At 41.9% G+C, this 26,665-nt stretch overlaps 1 protein-coding gene across 2 annotated transcripts in view; it reads right to left on the bottom strand.

Moving 5' to 3' along the window:
• The window catches only part of LOC110496672 (diacylglycerol O-acyltransferase 1), a 28,971-nt gene extending 2,361 nt beyond the window's left edge, over nucleotides 1-26,610 (bottom strand). The window contains exons 1-16 of one of the 2 annotated variants that reach the window (XR_016488612.1): nucleotides 25,948-26,598; nucleotides 25,457-25,544; nucleotides 8,258-8,298; nucleotides 7,933-8,018; nucleotides 7,611-7,663; nucleotides 7,000-7,105; nucleotides 6,694-6,822; nucleotides 3,244-3,318; nucleotides 2,959-3,062; nucleotides 2,478-2,516; nucleotides 2,263-2,304; nucleotides 2,129-2,173; nucleotides 828-873; nucleotides 521-586; nucleotides 227-314; nucleotides 47-109 (exon numbers count right to left, since the gene is read on the bottom strand). Coding sequence is in view for 1 of the 2 variants with exons in the window: in XM_021572695.3 (XP_021428370.3) it covers nucleotides 47-109; nucleotides 227-314; nucleotides 521-586; nucleotides 828-940; nucleotides 2,129-2,173; nucleotides 2,263-2,304; nucleotides 2,478-2,516; nucleotides 2,959-3,062; nucleotides 3,244-3,318; nucleotides 6,694-6,822; nucleotides 7,000-7,105; nucleotides 7,611-7,663; nucleotides 7,933-8,018; nucleotides 8,258-8,298; nucleotides 25,457-25,544; nucleotides 25,948-26,201 (1,392 nt within the window). In the remaining variant the exon portion in view is untranslated. Of the gene's footprint in view, nucleotides 1-46; nucleotides 110-226; nucleotides 315-520; nucleotides 587-827; nucleotides 941-2,128; nucleotides 2,174-2,262; nucleotides 2,305-2,477; nucleotides 2,517-2,958; nucleotides 3,063-3,243; nucleotides 3,319-6,693; nucleotides 6,823-6,999; nucleotides 7,106-7,610; nucleotides 7,664-7,932; nucleotides 8,019-8,257; nucleotides 8,299-25,456; nucleotides 25,545-25,947 lie in introns of both variants that reach the window. The other variant, XM_021572695.3, reaches the window with a different exon arrangement.
• Between the last annotated feature and the right edge of the window lie 55 nt (nucleotides 26,611-26,665).

Here is a 26,665-nt window from a genome sequence, read left to right as displayed (position 1 = left end):
CCATGTCACCCAAATCCACTGTTTGATAATGAAAAGGTTGTCTGACCTGAGACATCATGCCCATAAACGCCCACAGTCTGAACATTTTCAGAGGAACGCTCACCAAGTACTGAAAGAGAGGGAGGAGGACTATTACACAGTGCAGCCTTTAACACTGAAATGTAAAATCAGGTAAGTCAAGTGTGAAACCATGAGTCAGTGTTCGATGACAGCCACCCACACGAACCTCGTGAAAGAAGGCGGAGACCAGGAAGACGGCCGTTTGGGCGACCCACTTATTCACTCCCCTCCTCATGATGGGCTTGTAAAAGTGGCTGTGGAGAACGGATGAAAATAAATTATTTATTAGTTTGGAACTGTAGACAGTAACCAAGAGTGTACTTTACAGTAGATCTTAAAACCATCCGTTATAATGTCACAGAAGGTTACGACACTTAGTGAACACACACACTGCCATAAAGTCAGTGCTGTAGGTGGTGGTATTGTTCCAATCAATGTTATTTCTTCAACTCCTACTCACCGGAGGCACCACTTGTGCACAGGAATGTTCCAGTTAGACCAGAAGTAAGTGACCGTCTCAGAGTTCCTACAAAACAACATGTGATTGGCTCAGAGAGACAAAGTTGCAACACTATATGACATGGAGGGAAAGGATGTGCAGGGCAGCCTCGCTCGAAGTAAAACTTTTTTTTTGACTAAGCTATTTTAGTATTACATCTATCACTACATGTAACCCAAACACATGGTACAATTCACACGGTATCACTGCACGAATAACACAAACTAAAAACAAATACAAAGCTAACTGGAAATCAACATCTACTTACCACCAGTCCCGGTAAAACTCCCTGTCTCCAAACTGCATCAGCTCAGCTACGAAGTTCATGGAAGAGTGGAAAAACCAATAGAAAAAGATGAGCCAGATTAAATGATTGGGAACCTGTTGGGGTAGAGGGGAGAGGAGAGGAAGCCTTGTGCCATTAGACAGTCTGGACATGAAGGGTTATGTACATACAGTACCAGTCAACAGTTTGGGCAACCTCATTCAAGGGTTTTTCTTTATTTTTACTATATTGTAGAATAATAGTAAAGAAATCAAAGCTATGAAATAACACATGGAATCACGTAGTAACCAAATATTTTGAGATTCTTCAGAGTAGCCACCCTTTTCCTTTGACAGCTTTGCACACTTGGCATTTAACTTTTTTTTTAAAAACGACATGATTCCAAACGTGTTATTTCATAGTTTTGATGTCTTCACTTTTATTCTACAATGTAGAAAATAGTGAAAATAAAAACCCTTGAATGAGTAGGTGTCCAAACTGTTGAATGGTACTGTATGTATGTGTTATATATGTATATATTTGATGAAATAAGACAAACTATGAAATAACACATTTGTGTATCTTATTTCATCAAACAGTGTCCTTAAAGCATCAGTCAAACTCAGTACATATATACTGAACAAAAATATAACGCACAACATGCAACATTTTCAAAGACTTTACTGAGTTACAGTTTATATAAGGAATTGAGTCAATTGAAATAAATGAATTAGGTCCTAATCTATGTATTTCACATGACTGGGCAGGGGTGCATAGGACCACCCACTTGGCAGCCAGACCCAGCCAATCAGAATGAGTTTTCCCCCACAAAAGGGCTTTATTACATACACAAATACTCCTCAGAATTTATCTGGTGGACATTCCTCCAGTCAGCATGCCAATTGCACACTCCCTCAAAACTTGAGACATCTGTGACAAAACGGCACATGTTAAAGTGGCCTTATTGTTCCCAGCACAAGGTGCACCTGTGATCATGCTGTTTAATCAGCTTCTTGATATGCCACACCTGTCAGATGGATGGAATATCTTGGCAAAGGAGAAATGCTCACTAACAAGAGTGTTAACAAATTTGTACACAAAATTTAACACATGGAACCAACACTTTACATTTTGCGTTTATATTTTTGTTCGGTGTAGTTGATTTTATTAAAACACAGTCTATTTATGGGGGGAAATCTACTTTGTCAATGTAAGATATTTTTTTTGGGGGGGGCGGGGGGGGGGGCAGGGACAGCCCTAATGGAGACATGGGTTTAGGTTATGTGGTCTGTATTTGTACTCACAGCCAGTTTCAACATGCGCTCCATCATTCTGGAAAAGTCCATATCCTGCCATAGAGGGTACATGAAACTTAAGTCACCCCCCAAGTACAAAGGAATGGGGCAAAGTCCAACAGACAACACATGTCAATATTTACCTGGAATGGTTTCATGGAATTCTGAATCGTCGGCACTATCCACTGAAAAAGAATAACATCTAGATTAGTGCATCTGTGAGACATGGTTAACATAGAAGTGATAATAAAGTCACCCATTAATCAAAATCATTTTCATCTGGTTTGATGAGTGAAAACACACCAAATAGTAACAAATGGTAATGTCAGTATGGATAACACATCATGAACGTACGTACCTGTTGTACCAATCCAATCAGTAACTGTATGAAGAAAAGCTGGAAAAGATTTTAGATGACACAGCATCTTTAAAATGTATTAAAAGGGGCAATCAGCAGTTGCGACATCAATTTTTTAGATGTATGATATGTACCCATTGATTCTTGAAGAATGTAACTTAATAAATGCCTCATGAGATTAGTTTGTTTTAGTCCAATGTTTGTAAACAAAGTGAATGCAAACAAACACTGCACAGCCTCAAAACATGGTCAAAAAAATAACATGGATGGGACGTTCTTGCATCCATAGCGCCATCTATGATTTTGAGAGTGATTACATATCTCCAGTCCCATCTCTCAGCTTTTTACTGAAACAGTTGTGGGGAAAAACACTAACTGCGAATTGGCCCTTTAAAATATGTTTTCATGATCGCGGTGTGTATTATTTAGGGTGTATGTAAATAGCACAGCTCTGTTTTCCTGATATGATCTTTGACCTCACCATCTCAAAGAGTCTCCTCAACAGGAAGCTCTTGCGTATCCGTGGTGACCGGGGGAAGTTCAGCTCATAGCAGAGTGTTGGGGCAAACACAAAGTAATATATATCTGTGGAGGGAGGACAGTGAAACACACACAATAAATTCATTCATCTTACACCTTGTCTTTTCAAGAATTTTGTATGTAAAAATAGTTGATTTGGATTTTATGGGTTGATTTTTTTTTTTTTTCAACTGTACATTGCAACTAGCTACTAGTCATTATGTTCTGCATCTCTTTCTGTTCTGACCTCTGTGTGTGAGATTCCCAGGGTAGGACACATGAGAATGTACAGCTGATCCATTTGACTGGGCCACAGATGGACCTATGGGGGCATAGAAAGTGTGGATGGAAATGTTTATTTTGTTTCTGACAGCAGTACTTCTATACAACCAATAGATGGCGATGGCAGAACAGTAACTTTTCAGAAAGTGTGACATTGCTGCATACATGAGGGTGCATCTAATCATCTGTGTGTGTGTTCGTATTTATTCAGGGGGCAAAATATACATATTTAAACAAGCGCTGAAAGCTTTTCGCAGTAAACAACAGCCCAGCCAAAGAAACAGGTCACAGAAGTTACTCATACAGCTAATTAAATACCCGTCTATTTCTCCTCACATCACATGCATTTTGGAGAGGTCAGTGTAATTATCCTGGGATAGCCAATCAGATCTCAGCCAGCATCCGTGTTATCGAGGGTGCAAATTGAGAGAAGACCCAGAGCTGTGTGTAAGTGTGAGAGTGAGTATGTCAACATTCTAATATGGCGATGCTATCCATAATGCTATACATAATTACACTAGCGGCACTGGAGTAAAGATCACAAATACCAATAATGTCAACCAGGTAGAGTATTATCCTCTGGAGGGTGTCCTGTAGAAAGATTGCAGCCATAGAATTTGAAGCACCTCTATAACATTTTTGTCTATTTGTGCTTTTACTTAAATTAATAGTGTCCCAATTACACACACACACAGCAAGTAAGGTAGGTAGTATGAAGGTAAACCTGTATGCTGAGTTCATCTCAGCCTATATTGCCTTCATGTTTTGGCCCTGACGGAGATATGGATTTCCCCAGAGAACACTGCTACTCCAGCTGCTCTCTCGTCATCTGACTATGTGTTCTCTCATAGTCCGAGAGCATCTGGTCGTCGCGGTGGTGGCACAGGGCTATTCATTTCTCTTAAATAGCGATTTTCTCTTTCCCAGCCTCTCTCAACTGTCTCTCTCATTTGAATTCCATGCAGTTACGGTCACTTCTCCTCTCAAGCTTAACATTATTGTCATCTATCGCCCACAATGACATTGACACCTTGATCAGATAATTTCCCAACGATGGCTCACCACTAATCGTACTGGGCAACTTTAACAAACCGACACCTTTCCACTCCTTTCCTCTTTTGACCTCACCCTTTCCCCAATCACAATGTAGGCAATATGCTTGACCTCACCCTTTAACCAATCACAATGTAGGCAATATGCTTGACCTCACCCTTTAACCAATCACAATGTAGGCAATATGCTTGACCTCACCCTTTCCCCAATCACAATGTAGGCAATATGCTTGACCTCACCCTTTAACCAATCACAATGTAGGCAATATGCTTGACCTCACCCGTTAACCAATCACAATGTAGGCAATATGCTTGACCTCACCCTTTAACCAATCACAATGTAGGCAATATGCTTGACCTCACCCTTTAACCAATCACAATGTAGGCAATATGCTTGACCTCACCCTTTCCCCAATCACAATGTAGGCAATATGCTTGACCTCACCCTTTCCCCAATCACAATGTAGGCAATATGCTTGACCTCACCCTTTCCCCAATCACAATGTAGGCAATATGCTTGACCTCACCCTTTCCCCAATCACAATGTAGGCAATATGCTTGACCTCACCCTTTCCCCAATCACAATGTAGGCAATATGCTTGACCTCACCCTTTCCCCAATCACAATGTAGGCAATATGCTTGACCTCACCTTAATGTCTCTGGAAACTACTTTGTTTCCTTTTCTCTCCATCAACCCTACCTACTCAGCCCCTACCCAGATGGTCATGTGTCGCTGCAATCTTCACTCTCTCTCTTCCACTACTTTCTCCTCTTCTATCCTATCCTCTCTCCCTTCTGCTAAATCCTCGTCCTTCCTGTTTCCTGACTCTTCGACCCTACTCTCCTCCCTTACCGCATCTTATGACTCTCACTGTCCCCTTTCCTCCCGGCCGGCTCGACCTTCCCCTCCCACTTCATTGCCGAGTCCTTCACTGCGTGCTAACAGAACAGGACTGCGGGCAGCTGAGTGGAAATGGAGGAAAACTCCAGGAGGACCTATCATCCTTCCACTCCCTCCTCTCTACCTTCTCTTCCTCAGTATCCGCTGCTAAAGCCACTATCATTCTAAATTTAAATATTCTGTCGCCAACCCTGGGAAACTCTTCTCCATCCTCCGGAATCCTCCCTCTCCCTCTGTGGACGAAGTCTGCTACTCATTCACTAAGCCTACTGAGCCCACTGATCCCACTCACACAGAACTACCCCACTTGACTCCATTCCATTATTTTCTTTCAAAAACACGTGAGCGTCTCTGACCAACTCTCGTTATCTCTCTCATAATGATCTTCTTGACCCTAACTTCAAGACGGTTCACTCAACCGAGACCGTTCTCTTCTGTATCACAGAGCCTCTCCACTGCCAATGCTGGCTGACTCTCTCTCCTCATACTCTTAGATCTATCCGCCGCCTTTGACAACTTGAACCACCAGATCCTCCTTTCCACCCTCTCAGGTTTGGGCGTCTCAGGCTCTGCACACTCCTGGATTACATCCTACCTGGCAGGTCGCTCTACCAGTTGGCGTGGAGGGGATCTGTGTCTGCACCACGTGCTCTCACTACTGGTGTCCCCCAAGTGTTCTCCTCTTTACACCAAGTCACTCGGTAACACCATATCCTCACATGGTCTCTCCTATCATTGCTATACGGATGACACTTAACTACTCTTCTCCTTCCCCTTATCTGACGCCCAGGTGGTGACACATCTCAGCTTGGATGTCAGCCCGCCACAAGCTCAACAAAACGGAACTGCTCTTCCTCCCGGAAGACCTGCCCGCTCCAAGATATCTCCATCATGGTTGACAACTCCACAGCGTCCCCCTCCCAGAGTGCAAAGAACCTTGGCGTGACCCTGGACTACACCCGGTCGTTCTCTGCAAACATCAGTGACTCGCTCCTGCAGGTTCATGCTCTACAATATCCGTAGAGTACAACCTTTCCTCACACAGGAAGTGGCGCAGGTCCTAATCCAGGCCCTTGTCATCTCCCGCCTAAACTACTACAACTCGCTGTTGGTTGGGCTCCCCACTTGTGCAATCAAACCCCTGCAACTTATCCAGAATGTGTGTTCAACCTTCCTACTCCCCCCCCCAAAATGTCCGAAACCCTACCTCTTTGAAGAGTATCTTAAATAACTGCCACGGTGCCCCCGACACACCCCACCCCAAAAAAGGTAACTTGTCTTTTCCTACTAACACTGACTTTGCTGATAGATACTTCGTTGAGGGAAAATGTACATGATATGATGTGTTGTCTCTCCAAGCTATGTTAAGATGAATGCACTAATTGTAAGTCGCTTTGGATAAGAGCGTCTGCTAAATGACTACAGTGGTACTACTGGTCATTAGTGGTCAGTAGTACTCACATGAATGGGAGCGGGTCAGGGTGCGGGCTTTGGTATGTCTAATCTCTCTGCACCACATGTTAACATCTTTATAGGAGTACAGCTTCATGAAGAGGATGGTGTACACACCCAGGGCAAAGACTCCACCAGCTGGACAAGAAAAATATTATTATTATCAAGCTTTACAAAACTATTTGTGTCTCTTTTAAATACATCCACTCTGAGAAAAGCCTTTAGTCTTTTTAATCAAGAAATATTTGAAGCCTAGACACATTAGATCTATGTATATGACCATGCAGTGTAAGCATCACGATCAGGCCATCTCACCTGGGGTCATGGAGGTCAGCGTGAGCACAGTGGCTGATGGGAAACAGAGGAGGGTAGTCAGATTGACCAAGTAAAGGAATGTTCCAGTCGTCTCTGAGATGGTGCCCTGCAGAGCAGCAGGAATTAAAACCATTGTTAACACAGTGGCCTGAGCACAGGATTACAATTAAAACTATTTGGGATCTCTGTGGGACTGGGATGGTCTAAATCGGCTGCCTCCAGAATACATGTACCAGTAAGAGTGTGGGTACCAGTGAGGCTGTGGGTTCGAATCCAGCCCACGCTTTCTAGTACATCCTTTCCCCTCTCCTCCCACCTTTCCTGTCAGTCTTTCACTGACCTATCTAATAAATATTAGGAGGGTGAAATACAATATAATCCTTATCTAACAAAAAAAACAAAACAAGTGACCTTCCAAAGACCCAAAAACAGCCCTTGTTGTCAACTAGCTAGAGGAGCCACATTGGTTTTGATTAGAGGAAAATGCTGCCCCCCTCCATTTCCAGCTAACAGATGTCTGAAATGCTTGTGTTCACGAGCAACAGAGAGATTAGTAAGATTTCACAGTGCATCGTTCACATTAGTCCCAGACATTATGGCACGACACTCACCACAGATAGCCTCCGCTCCGTGTACAAAGCTGCCATTATGAACACGTTGGAGACTGCAGGAGAGGAAAAATAAAAACACAGACTCTGGTACTCAACAAAAGACAGCCGTATAATATTGCTACAATGTTGTTCCAAAATGAGTACATTTGCCCACACTTGGTGGAAAAACACTTGGTGGTATATTTTAAACAGGTATAGACTCAGGTTGCTAAGCAACAAAAGCCAGACAATGAGCTATTCAAATAAATAGATTTTGGAAGATGTACAACCACCACAATAATACAGTTAGCATGCCAAAGAGGAAACAGATTTAAGTATATACCAATGACAAGGCATGGTGCAGGCCAGCTATATGGGTCTTTTAAGAACAGTGAAACAACTTGGATGGGGTCCACCAATATCCCATATCTATCAGAGAGAGGAGGGAAAGAGAAGAAAAAAAAAAGTCACATGGATGGATATTTTTGTTCGCAAGGAGATAGTTAGCTATGAGAGGCTTCCTACAGAAGCTGCGGTGAAAATGAATAGATCTGCAGTCGTGATGGGAGATACAGTTAGGATCTCAGTGATAAACAAATGATGATATAGAAGTGTAACATAGCCTAGACTAATAGTTATTTGGGGTGCCTATAGCTGCACATACTTACTTTAGGAGATTCTCCAGGAAAAGGCGTGCATTGCTCAAGACCTGCAATAGAAGAGATTTTGTAATCAGTGTGAGGCAGGTAGCCTAGCGCTTAAGAGCATTGGGCCAGTAATCAAAATGTGCCCTTGAGCAAGGCACTTAACCCTAATTGTTCTTGTAAGTCTGTCTGGATAAGAGCGTTTGTTAAAGATGAAAATATAAATGTTAAATGTGCTTTAGGGCTGACCCCATTTAGTCGACTGGTCAATTGTTTAGTTAATAGGCTGTTGGTAGACCAACATTTTTTTCGTCAATCAATGGCAAATATATATATATTTGGCACCTGTCGGAGTGGACTAATCCATTTCAGTCTGCGGGGATGACACACCAGTAGTATATTTACCATCATTTCTAATCTACAGTGTTTGTTTGGTTATGGAAAATGATTTTAATGCATTCAATATATTATTATAACACTCTTACCGTTGTCATTGAGGTGTGGACATGTTTGCAGAATGCATAACCTAGGCTACATTTGTGAGAAAAAGTTCATTTAATTCCATTTGTGAGTTGTCATTTTATTAATTGTCTTTTGTTTGGATCGCTCCCGTCAATCTTGAGAAAGGCCACAAACACACTTGATTACGTATAGACTAGGCCTACCTCAAATCAAATCACATGTTATCACATACACTTATTTGGCAGATGTTATTGGTCACATACACATATTTATCAGATGTCATTGCGGGTGTATTCGATATGCTTGTGTTCCTAGCTCCAACAGCGCAGTAGTATCTAACAATTCACAACAATACACAAATCTAAAAGTAAAAGAATGGAATTAAGAAATATATAAATATTAGGACGAGCAATGTCGGAGTGGCATTGAATAAAATACAGTAGAATGGACTACAGTATATACATATGAGATGAGTAAAGCAGTATGTAAACATTATTAAAGTGAATAATGAATAGTGGTTATTGTCTATGTATATAGGGCAGCAGCCTCTACGGTGCAGGGTTATCTAACCGGGTGTTAGCCGGCTAGTGATGGCTATTTAACAGTCTGATGGCCTTGAGAGATAAGCTGTTTTTCAGTCTCTTGGTCCCAGCTTTGATGCACCTGTACTGACCTCACCTTCTGGATGATAGTGGGGTGAACAGGCCATGGCTTGGGTGGTTGCTGTCCTTGATGATATTTTTGGCCTTCCTGTGACATCGGGTGCTGTAGGTGTCCTGGAGGGCAGGCAGTGTGCCCCCGGTGATGCAGGCGGTGCAGTTGCCGTACCAGGCGGTGATACAGCCCGACAGGATGCTCTCAATTGTGCATCTGTAAAATTTTGAGGGTCTTAGGGGCCAAGCCACATTTCTTCAGCCTCCTTCACCACACGGTCTGTGTTGGTGGACCATTTCAGATTGTCAGTGATGTGTACGCATGCGAACTTGAAAATGTCCACCTTCTCCACTGTGGTCACATGGATGTGGATAAGGGCATGCTCCCTCTGCTGTTTCCTGAAGTCCACGATCAGCTCCTTCGTTTTGTTGACGTTGAGGGAGAGGTTATTTTCCTGGCACCACACCTCCTCCCTGTAGGCTCTCACATTGTTGGTAATCAGGCCTCGTACGGTTGTGTCATCTGCAAACTTGATGATTGAGTTGGAGGTGTGCATGGCCACGCAGTCTTGGGTGAACAGGAGGGGGTTGAGAACGCACCCTTGAGGATCAGCGAAGTGGAGAGGTTGTTTCCTACCTACGCCACCTGGGGGGCAGCCCGTCAGGAAGTCCAGTACCCAGTTGCACAGGACGGGGTTCAGACTCAGGGCCTCAAGCTTAATGATAAGCTTGGAGGGTACTATGGTGTTGAATGCTGAGCTATAGTCAATGAACAGTATTCTGATGTAGGTATTCCTCGTCCAGATGGGATAGGGCAGTGTGCAGTGCGATGGCGAATACACCATCTGTGGATCTATTGGAGTGGTAAGGAAATTGAAGTGGGTCTAGGATGTCAGGTAAGGAGGTGACATGATCCTTAACTAGCCTCTCAAAGCACTTCATGATGACGGAAGTGAGTGCTACTGGGCGATAGTCATTTAGTTCAGTTACCTTTGCTTTCTTGGGGACAGGAACAATGGTGGACATCTTGAAGCAAGTGGGGACAGCAGACTGGGATAGTGAGAGATTGAATATGTCCATAAACACTCCAGCCAGCTGGTCTGCGCATGCTCGGAGGACGCGGCTAGGGATGCCGTCTGAGCCGACAGCCTTGCGATGGTTAACATGGTTAAATGTCTTACTCATGTCGGCCATGGAGAACGTATTTAGCTTGTCTTGGGAGCATGACGGTGTCGTGTTTTTACTAAGTCTGTTTTTACATCCATTGAGAATGACAATAGTTCTCAACGTAAACAATGTTTAACATCTTTTCAGCTCTCTCCAATGTTGATAGCACAAGCTTTGTGCAGACCGAGTTAATACAATGTGTCATGTTCCTTGCAGATAGGTCATGTGTAGCCAATTCATTTTTTTATTAAATTTTTTAAAATCAGGATACTTTCTACCTGTGGGCTGCAATGTTTGTATTTGGTGGCTTTATGGAAGCTATTTTTACATATTGGCAATATAAAAGTTAGTTTTAGATTTGTATAATTTTCATTTACATTGAGTTTTGATTAAACCCATGACATTGATTTTGAGATGGTAGCATTCTGTCATTGCACCACACCATCTACCACAAACGGTTACAGCATAAACTCGTAACTTTAAAAGGAAGAACCACTGTATGATGACCTTATTAGAAATTAAACTGTTCCACGAAAATGTGCAAATTAAAATCATAACTGGCACGCAGATCACTATAAATGGTACGATAACTTGGCACGCCAAATGGAAAAGGTTGCCGACCGTTGGTGTAGCCTATGACCCTGTACATTACATTGGTGTAGCCTATGACCCTGTACATTACATTGGTGTAGCCTATGACCCTGTACATTACATTGGTGTAGCCTATGACCCTGTACATTACATTGGTGTAGCCTATGGCCCTGTACATTACATTGGTGTAGCCTATGACCCTGTACATTACATTGGTGTAGCCTATGACCCTGTACATTACATTGGTATAGCCTATGACCCAGTACATTACATTGGTGTAGCCTATGACCCTGTACATTACATTGGTGTAGCCTATGACCCAGTACATTACATTGGTGTAGCCTATGACCCTGTACATTACATTGGTGTAGCCTATGACCCTGTACATTAGTGTAGCCTATGACCCTGTACATTACATTGGTGTAGCCTATGACCCTGTACATTACATTGGTGTAGCATATTCCCCGGCAACGTCAGGAGCTTAAAATGGTTGAATCTGAAAAAAGGCCAGCAGCAGGTGGAGGAGGGTCAGGATTTGTTCTTCTGGTTAGGCTCCTCTTTAGTAATTTGTGTGTCTTAAATTTGTATTTGATCGCTGTGCTTAAAGCATCAGACAAGCACATTAGCCTACATATAGTTGATTTTATTCAAACAGACACATTCTATATAAAAATACATGTTTAAACATTTTGACCAATTGATTGAAAGAAGAGACGACTCTTGGTCGACCAATATGGTTGTTGTTGGAGACAGCGCTAATGTGCTTTATCAATTGGAAATCATATGAGAGTGTTCACATCAAAGGTACACTGTGATAGTAAACTTAGGCTATGCCATTCTTATTAAAGGGATTCTCCAGTACTTTTGTATACTTTTTAGCCAGTAGTTATGAAAGTAGCACTCATGAGCCAAAAGTCGTCCCTAAAAATGGCATACTACATCACATTATGTGCAGATTTGTGCGCCACGTCATTGCTCTCCCTCTGTGACTCATATGGCATGGGGCTGAAGCTCATTGGTTGAACTCGAATTTCTAGGGTGCTGGCCCACATGGGGTTCAGCACAGCTTCCAGAAAAACAGTTGCTTTCTACTAGAGATTTCATGGTTAATTGAGGTAAGACAGTAATTCTGCTCATTGATTATACATGTATGAACTATACGTTGACACATCCAGCCCCCCAAAAAATACTTAATAGTCGCCAAAGTTCCGGAGCATGTCTAACTTCTCTATTGTATTGACAAAATTCATACAAACAAAATCGTATGAAGGAAAAGACATTGATCAGTAGTAATTTCTGTTCCAGGGTGTTCATTTAGTAGTTAGAGGAATGCATACCAGTCTGGACCAGAGATAGGATCCCATCTTGATTTTGACAGGTCAAAGTCTACTGCCCCATATTGATATGAGCCATACTTAATCATCTCCCTTCTATGAAGGCTGATAACAATCTATTCTGGCAAAAGATTACCCTGGGGACCAACCCACACCAGGCAGAGGAACTTGATACAGTATGGCTTGTTTTTCCTCCTGTATTTCTCCAAAAACAAACAGGAGATGAGATGTGGGTTCAACAAGGGTGAAATAAATATATATAAAGGCTAACTTTCCTCATTTCTCACAATGTACCTGTTTTCTGTCATCTGATATAATTGATCTGCTAATTTGCAAAAAAAAAAAAACTCAATACTACCTGTATGTTTGAGCTATAGGTCTTCACAGGTCTAATACATTTGACCCCTTCCCAAATGGACCCCGCTTTCCCACACGACCCGATATGCATAACTTATTATTTTTTAAAGGAGACCCGTTTCCGAATGGACTCGAGGATAGTAAGACCCGTTCCGAAAAGGCCCGTGAAAAAAAAAGACCCGTTCAGAAAGTAGAAAAATCTCTAATTAATTAAATATATGTAAAAAAATCTCTGGCCAAAAGGGTGTTTAGCATCCCCAGTGGCTCGGCAAGTACGGAGAGGATATTCTCCGCTGCTGACCTGCTCTCCAGGCACCGTCGAATGAGGCTGAAGCCACAGACAAAAATGAATTTCAAGGCAATAAAATGACTTAATACAAAGAAATGTTGTTTAAATGCTGAGGACCTAATGTCCCCGACTCCTTACCAGCCTAGTGTGTCACACTCACAATGTGTTTATTTGTAGGCTCCTGACCTATTTCGAGTGTTTATATGCTGTTTAATATGACATGTAGCCTATTTAAAATGGTGAGCTTCTTACATTCACCTTTTCATGTTTATTCAAATACTTTTCATTCAAATCATATGGTTTGTTTTCAATACGAAATGGTAGGTCCAGGTAGCCACAACAATAGATGGGTGTTGGTTAAATTGTGATTTTAATGAATGGAGCCAATTTGGAGTGGCAGTTTTTTTCTTCCTGTGAGTGCGGACCGCTCCATGAGCGATGAGCGGGATTTCCGAACACTCAACTCCGCTCACATACTCTGGAAGCAAGTCCCCGCAGCAATGTTCCATATTAATGCTCATGATTTTGGAATGAAACGTTCGACGAGCAGGTGCCCACATACATTTGGTCATGTAGTGTAGCTAAGCATGGGGCGGCAGGGTAGCCTAGTTGTTAGAGCGTTGGACTAGTAACCGGAAGGTTGCAAGTTCAAACCCCCGAGCTGACAAGATACAAATCTGTTGTTCTGCCACAGGCAGTTCCTAGGCCGTCATTGAAAATAAGAATTTGTTAAATAAAAAGTTAAATAAAAGTTTTTTTTTTTTTAAAGCTTTAATTATGCATGTGGCCTTGGACTACCTAACATACACTACATTACCAAATGTATGTGGACAACTGCTTGTCGAACATCTCATGGGTTGGTCCCCCCTTTGCTACTATAACAGCCTCCACTCTACTAGAGGTCGACCAATTATGATTTTTCAACTCCAATACAGATTATTGGGGGACCAAAACATGCCAATACCGATTTAAAAAAATTAAAAAAAAGCCGATTTTTGTAATTACAACAATACTGAATTAACACTTATTTTAAGTTAATATAATATATAAATAAAAATCAATTTAGCCTCAAATAAATAATGAAACATGTTCAATTGGGTTTAAATAATGCAAAAACAAAGTGTTGGAGAAGTAAAAGTGCATTATGTGCCATGTAAAAAAGCTAACGTTTGAGTTCCTTGCTCAGAACATGAGAACATATGAAAGTTGGTGGTTCATTTTAACATGAGACTTCAATATTCCAAGGTAAGAGGTTTTAGGTTGTAGTTAATATGGTATTTATAGGACTATTTCTCTCTATACCATTTGTATTTCATATACCTTTGACTATTGGATGTTCTTATAGGCACTATAGTATTGCCAGTGTAACAGTATATCTTCCGTCCCTCTCCTCGCCCCTACCTGGGCTCGAACCAGGAACACATCGACAACAGCCACACTCGAAGCAGCGTTACCCATCGCTCCACAAAAGCCACGGCCCTTGCAGAGCAAGGGGAATAACTACTCCAAGTCTCAGAGCGAGTGACGTTTGAAACGCTATTAGCGCGTACCCCGCTAACTAGCTAGCCATTTCACATCGGTTACACCCGCCATTAGGCTGATAGGCTTGAAGTCATAAACAACGCTGTGCTTGCGAAGAGCTACTGGCAAAATGCACGAAAGTGCTGTTTGAATGAATGCTTACGAGCCTGCTGCTGCCTACCATCCTTCAGTCAGGCTGCTCTATCAAATCATAGACTTAATTATAACATAACACACAGAAATAAGAGCCTTTGGTCATTAATATGGTCGAATCCAGAAACGATCATTTCGAAAACAAAACGTTTATTATTTCAGTGAAATACGGAACCGTTCTGTATTTTGTTTAACGGGTGGCATCCCTAAGTCTAAATATTCTTGTTACATTGCACACCTTCAATGTTATGTCATAATTACATAAAATTCTGGCAAATTAGTTCGCAATGAGCCAGGCTGCCCAAACTGTGGCATATACCCTGACTCTGCGTGCAATGAACGCAAGAGAAGTGACACAATTTCACCTGGTTAATATTGCCTGCTAACCTGGATTTCTTTAGCTAAATATGCAGGTTTAAAAATATATACTTCTGTGTATTGATTTTAAGAAAGGCATTGGTGTTTATGGTTAGGTACAGTCATCCAACAATTGTGCTTTTGTTAAATCATCCCCCAGCGTTGCATTGATTATATGCAACGCAGGACACGCTAGATAAACTAGTAATATCATCAACCATAACCACTAGTGATTATGATTGATTGATTGTTTTTTATAAAGATACGTTTAATGCTAGCTAGCAACTTACCTTGGCTTCTACTGCATTTGTGTAACAGGCAGTCTCCTTGTGGAGTGCAACGAGAGGCAGGTGGTTATAGCGTTGGACGAGTTAACTGTAAGGTTGCAAGATTGGATTAGTGAGGTCGGGCACTGATGAATTTGGCCTGGCTCGCAGTCAGCATTCCAATTAATCCCACAGTTACCCGATGGGGTTAAGATCAGGGCTCTGTGCAGACCGGTCAAGTCCTTCCACACCGATCAACAAACCATATCTATATGGACCTCACTTTGTGCATGGGGACATTGTCATGCTGAAACAGAAAAAAGGGCCTTCCCCAAAATGTTGCCACAAAGTCGGAAGAACAGAATCACGTAGTGTGTCATTGTATGCTGTAGCGTTAAGATTTCTCCTCACTGGAACTAAGGGGCCTAGCCCGAACCATGAAAAGCAACCACAGATCAAATCTTCCTCCACCAAACTTTACAGTTGGCAATATGCATTGGGGCAGGTAGTGTTCTCCTGGCATCCGAAAAACAAAGATTCGTCCATCGGATTCCCAGATGGTGAAGCGTGAGTCATCACTTCAGAGAACGCGTTTCCACTGCGCCAAAGTCCAATGGTGGTGAGCGTTGCACCACTGCAGCCAACTCTTGGCATTGCGCATGCTGATCTTAGGCTTGTGTGCGGCTGCTCGGCCATGGAAACCCATTTCATGAAGCTCCCGACACACAGTTCGTGCCGATGTTGCTTCCAGAGGCATGTTGGAACTCGGTAGTGAGTGACAGACAACTTTTATGCACTACACACTTCAGCATTCTGCGGTCCCGTTCCGTTTGCTTTGTGTGGCCTACCACTTCGTGGCGGAGCCATTGATGCTCCTAGACGTTTCCACTTCACCATAACAGCACTTCCTAATTGACCAGGGCAGCTTTAGCAGGACAGAAATGTGATGAACTGTTGGAACTTGTTGGAAAGGTGGCATCCTATGACGGTGCCACGTTGAAAGTTAGAGCACTTCAGTAAGGCCAATCTCCTGCCAATGTTTGTCTACAAAGATTGCATAGCTGTGTGCTCAATTTAGGTTTTTATACATCTGTCAGCAGTGGGTGTGGCTGAAATAGCCAAATCCACTCATTTGAAGGGGTGTCCACATATTTTTGTATATATAGTGTACATGACCCATTAGATATGGAAACTGCAATATTGATGGTTTATTGACACAGCCTACATACAGTGGATAGATGGAGCCTAGGCCAGGAGCCCTGGTTAGGCCTACAGTGCCTTGCGAAAGTATTCGGCCCCCTTGAACTTTGCGAACTTTTGCCACATTTCAGGATTCAAACATAAAGATATAAAACTGTATTTTTTTGTGAAGAATCAACAACAAGTGGGACACAATCATGAAGTGGAACGACATTTATTGGATATTTCAAACTTTTTTAACAAATCAAAAACTGAAAGATTGGGCGTGCAAAATTATTCAGCCCCTTTACTTTCAGTGCAGCAAACTCTCTCCAGAAGTTCAGTGAGGATCTCTGAATGATCCAATGTTGACCTAAATGACTAATGATGATAAATACAATCCACCTGTGTGTAATCAAGTCTCCGTGTAAATGCACCTGCACTGTGATAGTCTCAGAGGTCAGTTAAAAGCACAGAGAGCATCATGAAGAACAAGGAAAACACCAGGCAGGTCCGAGATACTGTTGTGAAGAAGTTTAAAGCCGGATTTGGATACAAAAAGATTTCCCAAGCTTTAAACATCCCAAGGAGCACTGTGCAAGTGATAATATTGAAATGGAAGGAGTATCAGACCACTGCAAATCTACCAAGACCTGGCCGTCCCTCTAAACTTTCAGCTCATACAAGGAGAAGACTGATCAGAGATGCAGCCAAGAGGCCCATGATCACTCTGGATGAACTGCAGAGATCTACAGCTGAGGTGGGAGACTCTGTCCATAGGGCAACAATCTATTGCACAAATCTGGCCTTTATGGAAGAGTGGCAAGAAGAAAGCCATTTCTTAAAGATATCCATAAAAAGTGTTGTTTAAAGTTTGCCACAAGCCACCTGGGAGACACACCAAACATGTGGAAGAAGGTACTCTGGTCAGATGAAACCAAAATGGAACTTTTTGACAACAATGCAAAACGTTATGTTTGGCGTAAAAGCAACACACCATCCCCACTGTCAAACATGGTGGTGGCAGCATCATGGTTTGGGCCTGCTTTTCTTCAGCAGGGACAGGGAAGATGGTTAAAATTGATGGGAAGATGGATGGAGCCAAATACAGGACCATTCTGGAAGATGGATGGAGTCTGCAAAAGACCTGAGACTGGGACGGAGATTTGTCTTCCAACAAGACAATGATCCAAAACATAAAGCAAAATCTACAATGGAATTGTTCAAAAATAAACATATCCAGGTGTTAGAATGGCCAAGTCAAAGTCCAGACCTGAATCCAATCGAGAATCTGTGGAAAGAACTGAAAACTGCTGTTCACAAATGCTCTCCATCCAACCTCACTGAGCTCGAGCTGTTTTGCAAGGAGGAATGGGAAAAAATGTCAGTCTCTCAATGTGCAAAACTGATAGAGACATACCCCAAGCGACTTACAGCTGTAATCGCAGCAAAAGGTGGCGCTACAAAGTATTAACTTAAGGGGGCTGAATAATTTTGCACGCCCAATTTTTCAGTTTTTGATTTGTTAAAAAAGTTTGAAATATCCAATAAATGTCGTTCCACTTCATGATTGTGTCCCACTTGTTGTTGATTCTTCACAAAAAAATACAGTTTTATATCTTTATGTTTGAAGCCTGAAATGTGGCAAAAGGTCGCAAAGTTCAAGTGGGCCGAATACTTTCGCAAGGCACTGTACATTAAGCAGCACATGCAAAGGAACAAGCCCTTTCTAACTAAGCTGGGCATCATTGTGACAGAATAATATTTTCTTACGTCAGATGGCATCACTCCTACACAACGTTTGTCAGGCGGAATCTGACGTAAGACGATGTGGTAAGCCATCTGTAAAGGATTGTTGCAAAAAAAGGACAGTGGACGTCATGCCCATAGAAATACATTCAAATTAATTTTATTTCTATGGACATTCCTCGCTGTTAGATCTGTTTTCTAGCCCACATATCCCCTCTTGCCAGCAATTTTCCACTTGAATTTCATAATTATTCATTACCGGGTACAAAGAATATAGGGATGATTTCTAGGGAATGGCATAGCGATCATGTTTCAAAGACAGATTAATACCGGCTTTGGAAATTAGACTTCTCGCTCAGATGCTTTGAAGACGACGGGAAGCTTTTCCAGCAGTCTCTCTTCAAACAGCAATAAATGGGTGTTTATTTTTAGCTAGACGACATGAGATTCTGTCCGTATTCATTTCAGTAATTATCATTTAAGAATTCCTCCCCTCTGTCCGTGCAAGTTAGAAATGCCATGTTCTGCCAGAAAAACGATAAAATACCCTTGAACTTCCAGTCACACTTTTGAAGGAGAACAGGAAAATGGTTATCCTCAAAGGAATAAATAAATTCTCACCTCAGACTGTGTCCTCACTTGACCTTAGCCTTGGGGACAGAATTAACTGTAACACATCATCTGACAAATCAAACGTTTGATGGGAGTCATGAGTGCTTTGGCCTCCCCAGCAAAGTCAACTGACAGCTAATGCACATTGCCCACTCCATTACTGTAACAATGCCAGCAGCCTAGCATACCAGGCAGACCGTGTTTGTACTGTGTAAATAGGTTGCACCTTGCTTATCTAAACAGTGCAAACTTGACTGATCAAAACATCAGAGACCGCATTAAACCTAGCTAAAATGGACCTCCGGTTTGTCTAATGGACCTATGCCAGAAAACTTGCTTGGCTGTGTGGTTCGACCTGTCTGCCAGTAGGCTACATGAGGCAGGTGGAGTAGTACAAGGAGTCAAGATATGTGAAGTGACACATTGTAGAGAGATTAGAGTAAGAACTCCTGTCAGACTCCTCTCACTGCGAGAAACAGGAGGACAACGTGTTAGTGTTAAATACCCACCACAGAGTCTATCTGCCAAAGTGTCAAGAGAGGGGTGGTGACTGTCTTTTCTGTTACTGCTACAATGTAAAGTAACGTTTTAGTTTGTTTATATAAAAGGCATGAAAGTGATCAAGAAGTGAGTGGGTGGGTGGGTGGGTGAGAGCGAGAGAGTTGAATGAGGCAAGCTGTATAACACATGGCCAAGAAGCATCGGCTCTCGTCCTAGGTCCCCAAGTCTCTTCATAGCTCATATAACACTTCTCTCTCATAATAAAATATGAGGCGGCAAGGGACGAGTTCCTTATTCTCTTATCAAACAGATAATTTAATGTTTGCCGTGCACAGGCGTAGCATGGATAAAATCATGTTTACTATTGCTATTGAGAGACAGCACTGAAAAGAAATTACCACACTGTTGAGTTACAACGGTTACCTACTGTATGCATGATTCTCACTGTGTAGACAACAGCACAAGAGAAGCTGAGATGGTCTGCCTATCTCAGCTAGGTATCAAAACAACTGCAGCTATTGGCAGGAAAGAATAAATGTAGGCCTACTGAGAAAGATAATCAACCATCCATCCTCCAAGCTGATCAGAGTTCAGTCTGCACAGATCCAATGAATGCCCTGATTGACAGAAGAGTATTCAACACGGTCTGAGTTTCAGAGTCTAAAAAAGACAATATGGGTCCATGCAGATTGATTTGAATAGCCCCAATATAGCTGCTCTGTTACCAGCAGCATCACTGTATTCTCTCTGTGGCTCTAACCTCAGGGCACCTCTCCTACCGCAACTGGCTTCCAGCAGAAATAGATCGAAGACCAGACTAACGGAGTGATGGTGGTTCACAGAGCAACCAGAGGCTTCTGCACAGCCTGCTTTATGAAAATGTAGCAGTGGCCTACTTCTGAATGTCTGTCTTCAAAACACCTTTTAGATCAGGTGATTATTCTGTGAAAGTGGTTTAAGCATAAATAGGTCTAGACGATTTCAGTGGCAAAACAGGGGCACAATCCCAGGCCTAGATTTGGTAGTTTATTTGGATCCCATTGGCTGCTGGGAAAGCAGGCGCTACTCTTCCTGGGGTCCACACAGAACATGTCATAATAATGAACATTAATAGACAAAAGCAGGTCAAGGACAGAACCCCATACATTTAAAAACACAATGCCACACAGCCTACATATCAGTACATACACACAAAATATCTATGTCAAATGGGGGAGAGGCGTTGAGCCGCGAGGTGTTGTTTTTAATCAGGTTTTTTTAAACCAGGTTTGTTGTTTATCTGCAAAATCTAAGCTGGAAGCGAGTTCCATGCAATCATGACTATATAATACTGCACGTTTTCTTGAATTTGCGCTGGATTTTTGGGGTCCTGGATTTGGGAACTGTGAAAAGACCACTGGTGTGTGTAAGTTGACTATGTAAACAATTTAGAATTTAACACATTAATGTTGCTTATAAAAATAAGTGATGCAGTCAGTCTTTCCTTTCCTTTTAGCCAGGAGAGTCTGGCATGCATAGTATTGATATTATCACTCCAATTACAGTGAAGAGGATCGAAGTGCATCTCTTTATCACAGACAGATCCCTCCCCATCTTTACAACCATTGAATCAATAGGGTTTGACCATGAACGTTTACAATCCTAGTTAACACCAAGTAATTTAGTCTCCTCAATTTGCACAACAGCCACACCATTCATTACCAGATTCAGCTGAGGTCTAGAACTTAGGGAATGATTTGTACCATATGCAATGCTTAGTTTTAGAGATGTTCAGGACCAGTTTATTACTGGCCACCCATTCTAAAACTGACCGCAACTCTTTGTTTAGGGCTGCAGTGGTTGCTGACACGTACAGGGTTGAATCATAAGCATACATAGTCACCAGGATTTCCGGTTACGGAAAATGTGGCACCGGACATTTGACCGGCAACGTTTTAATTTACCGGACCCGTATGCACTGGGTGCGTAACCGGATTAGGACGTCCACCCACGGTGCTCAGACTGACAGAAATCACATTTAGAATATGGTAACTCATATGACCAGAACATGCAAGTCGAGGATGAAATGATGTGCCGAAAATGATCTTACCGAATTCTGGTGTACTTTGAACAGAATAACTGTCCACATGTACTTTTCCTCAGCCAACAAGCTGAGTAACGAACAGTAAAATCACTAGCCTATGTCAATCTACTATCGTAGAAAAGTTTATGATACCTATTCTATTGGTCAGGTTGTTGAGAAAGAAATAGCCTATTCCAAACAGACTCTGGGACAGTTGTGGGACTATAGATTCCAAATTCATACAGCCAGTAGGCCTAGGAAACATTTTTTTTTTTTTAACATTAAAAAGCAATAAGTCTGATGCAACAGATCAGAACGTTTAACTTTAAGATTTTGATAAACTATTATTTCTTCTCATTATAAGTGCAGCAATGCGCACAAAGCAGGAGGATACATGTGAATGTTAGTTCCATAATGCAATTAGCAGGAAAACACTGTTCAAAAGGGCACTGAACATGTGAGCAGTTTCATGTGTCAGAGTTGAAAATATTGTTTAGAAATGTAGAAAGATGGGAGATCTAATAGGCTACTTTTTTTTAATTTTACCTTTATTTAACCAGGTAGGCTAGTTGAGAACAAGTTCTCATTTGCAACTGCGACCTGGCCAAGATAAGGCATAGCAGTGTGAACAGACAACACAGAGTTACACATGGAGTAAACAATTAGCAAGTCAATAACACAGTAGAAAAAAGGGGAGTCTATATATACATTGTGTGCAAAAGGCATGAGCAGGTAGGCAAATAATTACAATTATGCAGATTAACACTGGAGTGATAAATGATCAGATGGTTATGTACAGGTAGAGATATTGGTGTGCAAAAGAGCAGAAAAATAAAAATAAATAAATAAAAACAGTATGGGGATGAGGTAGGTGAAAATGGGTGGGCTATTTACCAATAGACTATGTACAGCTGCAGCGATCGGTTAGCTGCTCAGATAGCAGATGTTTGAAGTTGGTGAGGGAGATAAAAGTCTCCAACTTCAGCGATTTTTGCAATTCGTTCCAGTCACAGGCAGCAGAGAACTGGAACGAAAGGCGGCCAAATGAGGTGTTGGCTTTAGGGATGATCAGTGAGATACACCTGCTGGAGCGCGTGCTACGGATGGGTGTTGCCATCGTAACCAGTGAACTGAGATAAGGCGGAGCTTTACCTAGCATGGACTTGTAGATGACCTGGAGCCAGTGGGTCTGGCGACGAATATGTAGCGAGGGCCAGCCGACTAGAGCATACAAGTCGCAGTGGTGGGTGGTATAAGGTGCTTTAGTGACAAAACGGATGGCACTGTGATAAACTGCATCCAGTTTGCTGAGTAGAGTGTTGGAAGCAATTTTGTAGATGACGTCGCCGAAGTCGAGGATCGGTAGGATAGTCAGTTTTACTAGGGTAAGTTTGGCGGCGTGAGTGAAGGAGGCTTTGTTGCGGAATAGAAAGCCGACTCTTGATTTGATTTTCGATTGGAGATGTTTGATATGGGTCTGGAAGGAGAGTTTAGAGTCTAGCCAGACACCTAGGTACTTATAGATGTCCACATATTCAAGGTCGGAACCATCCAGGGTGGTGATGCTGGTCAGGCGTGCGGGTGCAGGCAGCGAACGGTTGAAAAGCATGCATTTGGTTTTACTAGCGTTTAAGAGCAGTTGGAGGCCACGGAAGGAGTGCTGTATGGCATTGAAGCTCGTTTGGAGGTTAGATAGCACAGTGTCCAAGGACGGGCCGGAAGTATATAGAATGGTGTCGTCTGCGTAGAGGTGGATCAGGGAATCGCCCGCAGCATGAGAAACATCATTGATATATACAGAGAAAAGAGTCGGCCCGAGAATTGAACCCTGTGGCACCCCCATAGAGACTGCCAGAGGACCGGACAGCATGCCCTCCGATTTGACACACTGAACTCTGTCTGCAAAGTAATTGGTGAACCAGGCAAGGCAGTCATCCGAAAAACCGAGGCTACTGAGTCTGCCGATAAGAATACTACTTTGAAGCAAGGTAAGACATGTCTCATCATATGTATTAAAACATTCAGGTTTCAAACAATTAAATATGTTTTCAAAATGCATACTGCCTCCAGCTCATTGCAAAGTGGTGTGTAATGCGCTGATGAAGCCTGCCTTCCGTTGCCACGTTCAAAACAACTGGGAACTCAGAACTCTGACTTCAGGACGTTCAAAACGACTGGGGGGGAAAAGAACGAGCTCCGACTGGGGGAAAAAAACATTTAACGATCATCCAACTCGCAATTCCAACTTGGGAACTCTAGCCTCTTTCTAGGGCCCCGACTTTCCGACCTGAAGATCACTGAAGTCATGATTTAACCTCGTATTTTTCAGAGTTCCCAGTTGTCTTGAAAGCACCACAAGATGCTGCAGCAGCAGCTCTCATGCTGTCTGACAGATTTTGCACTCAAAGGTTCTGTATCTGTACACGTGATAAATGAGATAAATAACAAATATACTGTACACACATGCCAATTTAATTCCACTAAATTATGCAAATTAACCTACAGACCAGTAAGCATGACCAGTCAAATGCATTTCCATCAATGAAAAGGTTAAAAAGCAATGGGATTTGTTCTTCTCCCGGACAACTTGCCGGCGGCAATTTTATTTATCAACTTTTCTTAATAAATAAATAAATATATATATATATATATATATATATATATTTTTTTTTTTAAATAGACAAAAGCCAGCTATTACCTGCTAACGGAAACCCTAGTAGACACACTGGCTTTGCTTAATGCCAGTTGGAGGTCATTAGTAAATATAGAAAAGAGTAGAGGGCCAAGAGAGCTGCCCTGCGGTACACCACACAATTAAATGTTTTAAAAGAAAACCCTGTGTTCTATTAGAAATATTGCCATATCGTGGCTTCAGAGCTGAGGTTGAAAAGCCATAACAAGTTGTGGTCAATTATATCAAAGGCTATAATGAAATCTAACAGTACAGCTTCCACAATCTTCTTACTATCAAATTATTTCAACCAATCAGTCATTTTTGTCAGTGCAGTACATGTTGAGTGCATGTAGTTTGTTTACAGAGAAATAGCATTGTATTTGGTAAAAACAAATTTTCCCAGAAGTTTGCTGTAAGCTGATTGGTCAGCTGTTAGAGCCACTTTACCATTCTTGGGTAGTGGAATGACTTTGGCTTCCCTCCAGGTCTAAGGACAAACATGGTTAATAATAAATTAAATTAAAAAATTATATATGAGAGGCAATATATTTCACTGCTATTCTCAGTAGCTATACATCTAAGTTGTCTGTACCAAGTGGTTTCTCATTATTGATGGACAACTTTTCCACTAACTTCATAGAATTCAAAATTACAATGCTTTTCTTTCATTATTAGTTTTTTTTAAATGCATGAATATGTTGTTGGCATTTCATGCCTAAGTTTGCCAAAGAAAGTCATTAAAGTAATTGGCAACATCAGAAGGTTTTGTTATAAATAAGCCATCTGATTCAATGAATGATGGAGCTGAATGGCTTTCTGCCCATCATTTAATTTAAAGTATTCCAACACTTTTTTTCCCCATCATACTTTGTCAATTATTTTGGTTTCATAAGACAATTTCTTATTTTTGTTCAGTTTAGTCACATCATTTCTCAATTTTACAGTAAGTTTGCCAATTAGATATGAACTCCTTTTGCATCGTCCCACCTAACCATACAGCTTTTCAATTCCTCATCAATCTACAGGGCCTTAACAGTTCTAGCAGTCAGTTTCTTAATAGGCGCATGCTTATCAATAATTGGAAGAAAAAAAGTGCATCAAGTGCAGCATGCTCCTTATTAATCACATCAGACCCCCCCCCCCCCATTTAATTAAAAAAAAAAAATTATATATATATATATATATATATATATATTTTTTTTTAGTGTGTACCATAGAAATTGAATGATTAATAATTATATTTATATGGTGTGTACATGTCCATATTTCCTTAATCATAGGCAGGCTAGCACTTACCAGCATGACCACACACCAGTTGAGGATGCCTCTATAGTTACTGTATCCACTGGCTGAGCTGAGCAGGGACTCCTGGAGGACATGGCAGCTGGGGAGCCAGTAATAAGGAGTTGATGATTAGTTGAATCAACACACTTTGTTGTGCATCATCCTGCCAGGACCAAGATTGAGGATCACTGAATTGTGCACAGCCACTGGTGTAGCACATTTAAATTCACTGCAGAATAGCTACATGATCTGCAAATGTAGCCTATAGACATGTGGCCTAGATTTCTCTCAAACACGTAGCTAAGCAAAGAGAACCTGGCTGATTAGTCTTTGGGGAACCTATAGTTAATACCAAAGGCCTTCAATGCATAACATTTTGAGTGACAAAATATCAGTGACAGGCAGCTAGAACTGAAGACATCAAGGATTGAAGACGTGTCTGTGAGCTCAAAAAGCCCTGTGTTGTGCTCTACCGTGTGTTATGCTTCTGTGTCATGCTTTACCTGAGTCTTTCGCAGATTTTACTCCTCTCCTGTGGTGTCCTGACCGGCTCGTGCACCTGTTTTTCCTTCTTCGCCTTCCCGTTGCTGTGGCTCGGATGGCTTGGCGTTTTTTCCCCTGCGCTGCTCTGCTTGCTGCCATTGGCTTGTTTCGAATTGCCCCCCGCTGGCGTGGGGCCGATGGTTGATCTCCTTGTCCTGCCTGTCATCATGGGGACTCTATCGTTTCTGTCGACCATTTCCGAAATTTGATACATTCAACCTTATCTTGCTGGAATTGCACTAGACGTTTCTCCCTCAAGTCTCGGCTGGAAAGTCCAGCCCGTGTTGTCAGCAAGCTGTAGAGGAGCGGGCTGCAGTCCCTGTTGTAAACGTCAACATTCGGTTGATTGAGGAGGAGCGATAGTTTGTATGAGATTCTACGGCGGCTCGCTCTGTCGTCCTGAAGTGAACCGACGAGGACTTCGGGAGTTGAAGTTATTTTTGTACTGCTAAGTGGCGCACCGTTTTAATACTTTTGGATTAAGTCATTATAAAAAAGTCCTATAAAATATGTGAAATATTATTAATAAACATGTGTTTTTGCTCAAAGTCCATTCATAGATACGAATTTGCTTAACAGACGATGAAATCGGTGAGAACATAAAACTACAAATGCTAACGCATGGAGCCCGCCTTAATATATTTACAATTGACAGTGAATGAGCCAATAAGATGCGTA

The sequence above is a fragment of the Oncorhynchus mykiss genome, chromosome 18, assembly GCF_057628025.1.
Source record: "Oncorhynchus mykiss isolate SJ-2025 chromosome 18, ASM5762802v1, whole genome shotgun sequence".
Taxonomy (NCBI): Eukaryota; Metazoa; Chordata; class Actinopteri; order Salmoniformes; family Salmonidae; genus Oncorhynchus; species Oncorhynchus mykiss.
This window is presented reverse-complemented; position numbering and strand designations above follow the sequence as displayed.